The 10,230-nt window shown below is 34.7% G+C and overlaps 1 protein-coding gene across 1 annotated transcript; it reads left to right on the forward strand.

The window, feature by feature from the left end:
- Positions 1-8,852: 8,852 nt before the first annotated feature.
- On the forward strand, positions 8,853-9,472 carry LOC107621879 (uncharacterized). Its single transcript, XM_088492363.1, has one exon. The coding sequence runs from the start codon at positions 8,981-8,983 to the stop codon at positions 9,470-9,472; it is 492 nt and encodes a 163-aa protein (XP_088348489.1). The 5' UTR covers positions 8,853-8,980.
- Positions 9,473-10,230: the final 758 nt, after the last annotated feature.

The following is a 10,230-nucleotide window of genomic DNA, read 5'->3' on the forward strand; positions in this document are numbered from 1 at the left end:
AAAACATAGAATTCTTTGACTTATTCAGCATATAAAAATAACATAGAACGACAAAATTATAAGCCCCAAGAGATCTCCATTCGTCCGATATTTTGTTATCGTGTTAATGCAATCTAAAGTGGTAACAAGTAAATGGAAATAAAATTATAAAATGCATTGTTATTATAAAAAAAAAGGACTGCTGCTGTCCTTGAATCTGACCTCAACTTGAAAACTATTATCACATTCAAATGTATGGCTCTTTATATTATTTATTTAGATAGAATTTATTATATAATATATTTTTTTCAATTTCCTTATTGAAGCAGTCGGATTGTTTGTAATTTTTTTTATATTTGTCTATTAAACCATAACAAAAAATGTCTAACATAATTTAGCATTGAGTAATGCCCAAAGTTGACTATACAAAATTATCTAATGTAATTTAGCATCGTCCAGTAAATGCAGGTCCAACATTCCATTATGAACCTCCTTAACGAATCAGAAGTTAACTAAAATTGAACCTAATCAACTACAACAGCATAAATTAAAAACAACTCCTCAATAAAGTTTGATGACTTGACTCCAATCTAGTATAACGGAATATAAATGAACATAGTTAAGTGCTTCAAGTCCGAGAAAATATATTTTTCATGGTTCGGTGGATGCAGCTGCACGATTCTAGGCTCGACCAGCTTAATGGAACACAAATGACCATGATTTGGAACCTTAATAAGATCAGTAAAATAAAAAAAAATGTCTTCAACAAAGAACCATGTGGTCAATACTTTAAGCAGCAATCTTGCAACAATCGCAATATCTCTAACACCTACAGTGAAGAACAACAGTAACAAATCATAACTACATTGAATCGCTTTGCATGTTCCAGGACAATAACAAGTTAATACCAAAAATGACATAGAAAAGTATTCACAACTTTCCAAACACAATCTACATGACCCTTAACTATCAAGCGGTGTGTTATATTCAAATTTAAAAATCAGAATGCGACTTACAAAGCAAAATGAGATTACTAAACCACAAGTTGATTACCTTTGTATCCTAGGCGATGGCATTACCCAGTCTACCCATGTTCCTGGTTTGGCTTTGCGCTGCACCTATTATATGGTCCCATCTGTCGTTTGTTCTATCATCCTCCTCCCTGCACCAATTGTCTCCCTCATCTAACCCCTTGCCTTGATCAACGTGCAAATAAACATTCGGCAAAACAGCCTACGTCACAACAAAATTGATATTCAGTACTGATGCAATTAGATAAAATTATTTAACTCGTGAATAAAATTATTTAAAACAAATGTTTACCTCGAGTTTTCTGACTGTGGTTTCCATGGTGGGACACCGTGAATCTTTCGTCGATGTGAAATTCCTCTGTGGCTCAGTGCACCTCCTCTTTGTGTGCCCAGTTTTTCTGCATTTCGTGCACCTCCTTTTTTTACCTTTGTGCTCCCGTGTGCTGGGTGCCTCTTTTGTGTGCACAACAGCTGGATCTCGTACATCACAGGCCGCCTTCGGACTCCTATCCATCGTATTATTACCGTTGCATACTTGAAGATCAAATCGTATTTGCCTGATTCCGCTCATGCATTTCTTGTAGAGTTCGTCGTTCTTAGATCCAACAACAACATCCACTATGAAGCAGCATGCAGGGCACCATGTCTCAACAAGAAACCCCGTTCATTAGCGTCTTCTGTCTTCTCATTATATTCGTTGACTGTCTTCACATCCTTCCTCCATCATCTCAATATCAACCGCTCGGTAATTTTTTTTACATGCTCGTGCTTCATGACAAAAAAACATATGCCTGCATGGAAAACCTTCTTTCTCCCGAAATCCACATCGACAGTCCAACCTCCCTTTGTTTGGATCGTACAATGCCACCACATTCTGACCGGGATATCCATATTCCTCAACTGTGTACACCATGTGTTCGAGGCCACATTCTTCTACAGATGCCATGCACACAACCTATATGTCGAATCGAATGCAATCATGTCCCCAAGGTGTTGAAAATCAACCCTGCTAGGACCATCTGTCCAAAACATCTTTGCCAATATGCCTTCTTCAGTCAAATTGTACTGATGCGTGTGTATCTTATACCCTTTTTCTTATCATCTTCCAGTTATTTTTATTTAGTTTTTATTTAGTTTTACTTGATTTTAGTGTAAAAATCTCCTTTGGATGCTACTTTGGATTGTTTTGGTGTTTTTATGATTTCAGGTGAAATTCAAAGCAATTTGACGGAGTTTGGAGCTAAAAAGGAAAAAGCAGACAGCACCTCCCTGGGCATTAAATGCCCAACTGGCGTTTAGCGCCAGCAAGGGACCTCAAGCCAGCACGCCATCACTCCCCTTAGGGCGTTTAACGCCAGCAGTAGGCAGCATTTCCCCTCTTTGGAGCTTCTCAAGTGGATTTAGCATTTATTAGTTTTACAAAAAATATCTTTTAGTCATAGGATTTATTATTTTATTTTTATTTCCATTTCAAATTAGGTTAGTATAAAAGGGAAAAGATCACTTGTGATTCGGATCTCCTTCCTTTCGCACTTTCAAAACCCTGTTTTCTCTGTAAGTCATGAGAAACTAAACCTCTTGGTTAAGGTTAGGAGCTCTGTTTATTTCTATAGATTAGAACTATTATTCTTCTATTTTAATTAATGTATTGATTCCATTCTAAGGATTGTTTTTGTTCTTAATCTTATGAATTTGAGTGGAACGAGAATATGACCCTTATTTTACTTGTGTTCTTATGATTCTCGGGAGAGTTATCTCGCCTGAACTACAGCTTGAAAACAAATTTCTCCTAATCTGCTAATTACATGAACTAATTGGGATATGTGACATATAATCTTGTTAGCTTTGGGTAATTAGGATTTTTGTGGTCATAAACTAGTTTTTGAACTTAACCCTCTAATCGGAATTAAGTGACCACGAGAATGGCGGTTAATAAAGGTTAGAGAAAACTAAATCACTAAGGGATTAGGGTTTAATTATTTATAGTTTGCCATAGAATGAATCATGCATTATTAAAATAGTTGGTAAGAATTTTTAATCTGGAAAAATAAACATCTCTGAAACTTTAACTGTTTTTCCCATATTGTTTTCACACCAAACTCTTAGTGCTTTCTTTAATTCCTTGTTTATTGTTTTATGCGCTTTCAGCCATCAAAACCCCTTTTTTTATTCGCTTAACTAAGTCCAACTGGATAGCCATTGTTGCTCAATCCAGCAATCCCGTGGGATCGACCCTCACCCACCTGAGGTATTACTTGGATGACCCGATGCACTTGCTGGTTAAGCTGTGCGAGTTCATAATTCACCCACCAAGTTTTCTTTGTCTCTTGTTTGTTTATGATCAGGAACAGGGATAAAGAACCCCTTCTCGAGTTTGATTCTGAGCCTGAAAGGACCTTGAGGCGAGTTTACAATAAGCTAGAGCTTACAAAGCCAGAGAGAATCTCTAGGAGACTTTTGAGAAGAAAGCTGAAGAGCTCATCATGGACGCTAATGGTGAAAATCTGAATGCTAATGAGCAAGAAAGGAGGACGCTTGGCTCATACACTGCACCCACTCGTGACTTCTATGGGCACAATATTTCAGTACTTGCTATTGGTGTAAATAATTTTGAGCTTAAGCCTCAACTGATCACTCTGGTGCAGCAGAATTGCTAGTTTCATGGACTCCCATAGGAAGATCCAAACTTATTCATCTCTAACTTCCTGCAGATCTGTGACACTGTAAAGACGAATGGAGTGAATCCGGAGATCTACAAGCTCATGCTCTTCCCGTTTGCTGTGAGGGACAGAGAAAAGCAGTGGCTTGATTCTCAGCCCAAGGAGAGCCTGGACATGTGGACAAGGTGGTCACTGGACAAGCCCCTGACTGGGATGGACGGCTGCATCAGCTCACTCCTTGTGGCGGTGAGGCTAGGGTTTTCGTTTTTGTTTGGGGAGAAGGAAGGAGATAAAAAAAACTGGAGAAGGGGCTCTAGGGTTAGGAGGAAAGGCTTCTGTGTTTCACGCGTGCCCCTGACTGCGACGGGCGGCTTCGGTGGCTTGCGGCGATGAGGCTACGGTTATCGTTTCTTTGGAGAGAAGGATATGGGAGAATTGGAGAAAGGGTTGGGACTTGGGAGCTGAGGAGAGGCTTTCTGGGTTCTCTGCGTGCTTTCTTTCTTTTTCTTTTAAAAGCAAAACATCATCGTTTCATGAGAACCATCGTTCGTGGGGTATACAACGGCTAGGACCTGGGAATGGGTTTGGCTCACTGAATGGCAGGTCAAATATTTTTTTCTTTGGGTCGGGTAGGTTTTTTCTTTAGCGTAGTAGTTGTAGTAGTTGCAGTGATGTTCTTCTTTTTTTTTGCGTAATTATAGTTGTAGTGATTTTTTGGTTTATTGGGTATTGAGTAGCAATAATGTTAACTTATGATATTCTTTCTTTACATTTTTCAGTTTTAAACACAAAACCCACTTTTTGTCCAAAAAGGAGGAAAGTCCAAGAATTGGGCCCGCAATCAACTTAACTTAATTAATCATGATAAAATATCATTATTAAACCACAGTATTAAACTCCTCACGTGGTTATATTCAACTTTTTGTCAACCTTTACATCCTGTCTCCTCCTATGCCATTTGTTGTAACTACAAGCTGCCACCACAAATCTACACATGCAGATATCAACATACTATCTACACAGTAGAACTTGCCAAAAAATAAATATAATACCAATCATTCTAATAAATACTTTTAATAATCAGTAAAGACATCAAATACTAAAATATCTCACTTAAAATAAAACAGCTACAAATACTTGAAATAAAACAACAACACTAAAATAAGTTGATTCCTTCTCCTTAAAAAACAGCAACCATCATATGAAACTTAAATCAACAACACTAAATCCTATAAACAACACACATGTCAACTATAAAACATTAAGTCAGCAACCATTCATCAACTATTCAAGTGATCAATTTAAATTTCAACAAGCTCAAGTCAACATTTTTCTTTTCCATCAGGTGAAGCCTTTTAAATTTCAGCAACCATTTATTTTTATTAAAAAAATTCCAATTAAAAAATTAGTGAAATATATTAGAATAATTTAAAAAAAGCAATCTAAGTTATTATTGTACACTAATACAAACACTTAGTGAGAATATCTAAGATGATAGATAAGGTTGTAATGGACTTTGAATTTTACGATCTTCAATATTAGTACTCAAAAAAATTCTATTCAATTCAACAATAACAAAATATATTAAAATAAGCCAATAGTTTCAAATCGAAGATAAAGAATAATAAAAAATAAGTAGACCAATTCATTATATACTTGAATCAACAACATCTTCTTCATCAAATTTAACCAAAATCTTAAGAGACTTCAACAAATTTTAAATGCAAATTAAAGCTCTATATTGGTGGAACTTAAAGAACTACGATAAGGGTCAAGAATACGACCTCCGATACTAAAACCTGACTCAGATGTCAGGGTAGAAATAGAAATGACTAATATATTTCTAGTCATGCAAGAGAAAATATGATACCTCAAAGTTTTTTCTCTCCACCACCTCAATATATCAAATCCATTAAAATCTTCTGCCACTTCATCTTTCAAATACATATCCATCTCATTCTTCTTGCGCTCACTTAACTTTATCCTTTGTGTTTGTTTCCATTTATTTGCTCATAGGGTCTTCAATCATAATGTTATCATTATCACTCATGTCTAAACTAGGATTTGGTGTAGTATCAGAAGAAAAATTAGTATCTATCTTTTGCACACATGCAGGGATCAAAAAAGATCTGGATTCCATATGCTATATTGCTCAAACAATTTAGCAATGATATCCTTCAATTTTCAAAAAATTCTTAAAGACTTTTCACCTTTCACCATACATTTCCAACAAAATAAACTGAATATATTCTAATTTATATCAGGGATAAGAAAAATAACAACAAGCAATAAATAATTTAAAGATGACTTATTGACTTTGTCACTTAAAGTGATCCCAAACAATAGAAAAGAATCTATTAGCTTTTCTTTTACCTGGTTGGACTCTATGTGTCTTTTCCTAAAATAGGAACATCACTTGAGGCTAAATTAGTAACTGATTCTCCTCCTCTTAACTTGTTGATTCAGAAGGTATTGATGCATCAATACTTTAATAGTTTGATGTTATTTTACGTATAGAAAAAAGTTATTATTTTCGCCAAAAATACATTTGAGTTAATCAAATATATATTATCCAAATATAATTATATTTATTCGATGTAGTTTTAATGTTCATTAATAGATAGCTAACAAGAAACCAAAAACACATAATTAAGTTCACCAAAGATATGAATTTCTTTGAGAGCACTTAAAATTTTTCTAATAATGTCCATTCTTCCAAGTTGCATGGTTATTATTGTAAAGAGAGTCCTTAATAATACAATTTCCCGCTATAATGTTAATATTGTTTAAAGTAAATCGAAAATAGATATGATATACTTGATTTTTTTTGTCATTTTACATCTAAATATAATTTTAATTACAATTACCAAACAACATTATTTTCTTCAAATTATATTTTATAAAAAAGTATTTAAGAACAAATCACATTTACATTATCAGTTTAATTTAATCAAATTAAACTTAATTCTACAAAATTAAGTTAACACTAACGTCTCTTTGTAGTGGTTTTGGAGTTGACATGTCTTTTCGCGGTGATGATGGTCAAACAAAGAATTTGCAAACTATATACGATAATCTTGACGGGAAAATGGTCCATTATTATTCATGAACGGAATCATGGTGATTAAATTATAGAACAAGTAATATAATTTGAAAACAAATTATTGTCAAAATTGTATGTTTAAAATTTAATCGAACAGTGAAGGTGTTTGAACATATTTGGTGGTTTTGGTAGCGAATGCAAAAAGTTTAAACTTGTGTATTTGCATACATGTATAATTGGTAGATTAGTTACATTCAAATTAAAAATTTGTTGTGAATGCAATTTGTGTGTGTATATATATATATAGTTGGTGTCTTGGTTTACATTCACACTAAAAATTTGTGTGTTCACATGCATATGTAGTGGTCAATTTAGGCATATTAATTGCCTTAATTGCCTATATAAAGGCTAAGGTTCCATACTTTATATGAACCACTATTCCACTGTGTAGCTAATCAATTTTTAGAACTGTATTTTATATATATTTTGTATACTAAATTTATTTGTTGATTTTTTTTTAGTTAGAGAAAATTTGTGTTACTATTTTGTATAAAAGGTTGTCACTCTCATAAAGACATCAAAAATGATTTTTCATAAAGACTATGAGGCAGAAGATAACATGTGTCCTCATTTTAATTTTAGTTTATTCTAATCGGTTCTTTTACATAAAAAAAATCAGATTAATCTTACACTATTCATAAAATTGGTTCATTTGGTTCATTCTAACCAATTTTTTTAATTTTTACGAAAACAAAACAGATTTTTAGACTAACACAGTATTAGAGTGTGGTTTTTAGTCTTGCATATTAGACTGTTTATGTTAAAAAAATGAAAAAAACCAGAATTAATCCATTACAAATTATTGTTAGAATTGTTATCACTGAATATTTTTTTTAGTAGAATTGGACTTCTTTCTTTAATTGCATAATTTTTATTATTCATATCGTATGTAAGGTCAAATCATCATATTATACAATAAAACAAATATCATATTATAAATACAATTCGAGTACCCAAAATCACCCGCAGTTTGGAGATATGCATAGAATCATTATAAATGAATTTCACTCGATCTTGCACAATTGAGTTTTTCAAACAATTCGAAGGCAGTGTCATCTTCCATAGTATAGCACCGTAGCTTCTTCATGGAGCTGAATGATATTCATCTAAGAGTTTGAAAAAAGAGGCCTGAATGTGATGCTGAGAGGAGAATATTTGTCCTGTCGTAGGGTTTTAGTATTAAATTTTTATTTATTATTTTATCTTTTTTAAGAAATAAAATTTGTTTTGCTTATCTTTTTTAAGTTAGTTATACTTATTTTTCTTCAAGAGAATCATTTAGAGATTCTAGTTGTTTTAACTTATTTTAATTTTTTATTTTATTTTTATTTGTTATCTTTTTTTTTTCTAAAAATAAAATTTGTTATGTTTATATTTTTTTTAAATAAGTTATGGTTATCTTCATCCAACAAAATCATCCTGGTTGATTTAGTTTAGTAATTAGTATAAATAGATGTTATTGTTCTGCCGCACAATCAAGCAAAGAAGCACGTTAGGGTCTCCCAATCTCGCAGTTGCAGAGACAGCTTCGCAGTTACAATGGCCACTCTCATCCCTACCTCCTAGCTTGCCTGGGCCGACGCGGGTCCCGAGGTTGTTGAGCCACAGGTTAGTAGACTATGCATGGAGGCTGAGGAGTTCATTGCTAATGGGGAAGTAGTTGGAGCTAGCATCATTGATGATTACGTCTGCTGGAGTTAATCTTCTCGAAGATTACTGAAAAAGATGTGGAGTCCATCTTCACGATTATCTGCAATCTTATTACTGAGAATCCAGATGTAGTAATGGATATCATCAAAGTTATATCAGCAAAATTAATTCAACAACCACGTGAAAAGCCTGCGGTGTGCTTGAAGATTTTGATCAATCTGTACAATCTTGTGGAGACTCCATATTACCGCTTTTATATCTACATGAAAGCGTTGAATTTAGCAGCTGAAGGGAAAGTCACTAAATACATTATCCCTTCATTGAAAAATATTGACAATTTTTTGAAAGACCGGAAAAGTGGGATATCAGAATAGAGAGAGTTCTTCCTTGCTATCTCTTAACATTTTGAAAGAAAACAAAAGCATAGGCAAAAAACTCTTTTAAGTTCTTTTAATGGAGAAGATGCACATGTATTGAGTGAAGCAAAGGAGGAGGCTGTGCATGCAATCATTGATTTTGTGAAATTATCTTATATATTCCAGTGTGATTTATTAGACATGCCTGCTGTTTTGCAATTGGAGAAAGATGCCAAATATGCTGTGTTATACCAACTTCTCAAGATTTTTCTTACTCAGAGGCTGGGTGCTTACTTAGAATATCATACTACAAATTCTGACTTGGAGAAAAACTATGGTCTTGTGCATGCCAAGATGAGGTTGATGTCATTGGTGGATCTTAGCTCTAATGGATCTTGTCGAATTCGGTACGAACTTATAAGAGAAATACTGAATATCAATGATGATGAGGTAGAACTCTGGGTGGTTAAGGCAATAACTGCAAAGTTGATTGACTGTAAGATGGACCAAATGAATCAAGTTGTAGTTGTTAGTCATCACACATATGGTATGTTTGGTCAGCACCAATGGCAAGCACTGAGAACAAAGCTAATGACATGGAGGGATAATATTTCGAATGTGATCAATACAATTCAGGCTAACAAGGTAACCGAAGATGGGTCCCAGGCAGTCCAAGGTTTGGTGGTTCGCTGAAGAGGTTTTTTTGAATCTTGTCTGATCTAGATTTAATCTAAGTTTGTCTTTCTTATTCTTAACTAGTGTTCCGTTCTGATTCGACCGAGGTCTGTAACTTCTAATCGAGGCTGCTCGGCTCTTGGGAGAGTTATACATCGTCTGTAAGGTAGCCTTCAAGGGTGACCTCGGCACGATGAAACACGGCGGCGGGAGCACCTGCAAAAAGCACTCTGACGCTCAAGTAAGAATGTGAGTTATAAGAAAGTAAGAGAAATAACTTAGAGTGAGTTCTGTGAACTGTTTCTCCTGGGCTATTGGGTTCGGTTTTATAGGTGAACGAAGTGCTTTGCTTGTTCCGATAATCGTGGTTCGGTTAGTGAGTTTCTGTTGCTGTTGGTAACGGCTAGTGGATAGTGTTTGACTTATGCTTAGTTTTTGGTCAAGTGGTTATCCCAGATATGTTCGTTCGTCTTCTATCTTTATGGTCGGTCTTTAATTCTGATCTTATCTCTGAGTTTATGGGGTACACATCATAGCCCCCAAGCTTGTCTGTCTCTGTTTAGGGGGCAGGCAAGCTTTATGCCTTTGGTGTTTCTTGTTGATTTTTGCTTAAGTTGGGCTTTGTTTGTTGGGCTCGTGCTTTTAGGGGTCAATGGGGAGTCAAGGAGTTTTCTACCTCGCTTGGCGCGCTGCAATTAATGCGCCTTCCTTGCGTTTGGTTTTTCAAGATTGGTAGCTGTTATGTTTTGATTTTCCCACTAAGTTAGTGGGCCTGG

The sequence above is a fragment of the Arachis ipaensis genome, chromosome B10, assembly GCF_059453495.1.
Source record: "Arachis ipaensis isolate K30076 ecotype BB chromosome B10, ASM5945349v1, whole genome shotgun sequence".
Taxonomy (NCBI): Eukaryota; Viridiplantae; Streptophyta; class Magnoliopsida; order Fabales; family Fabaceae; genus Arachis; species Arachis ipaensis.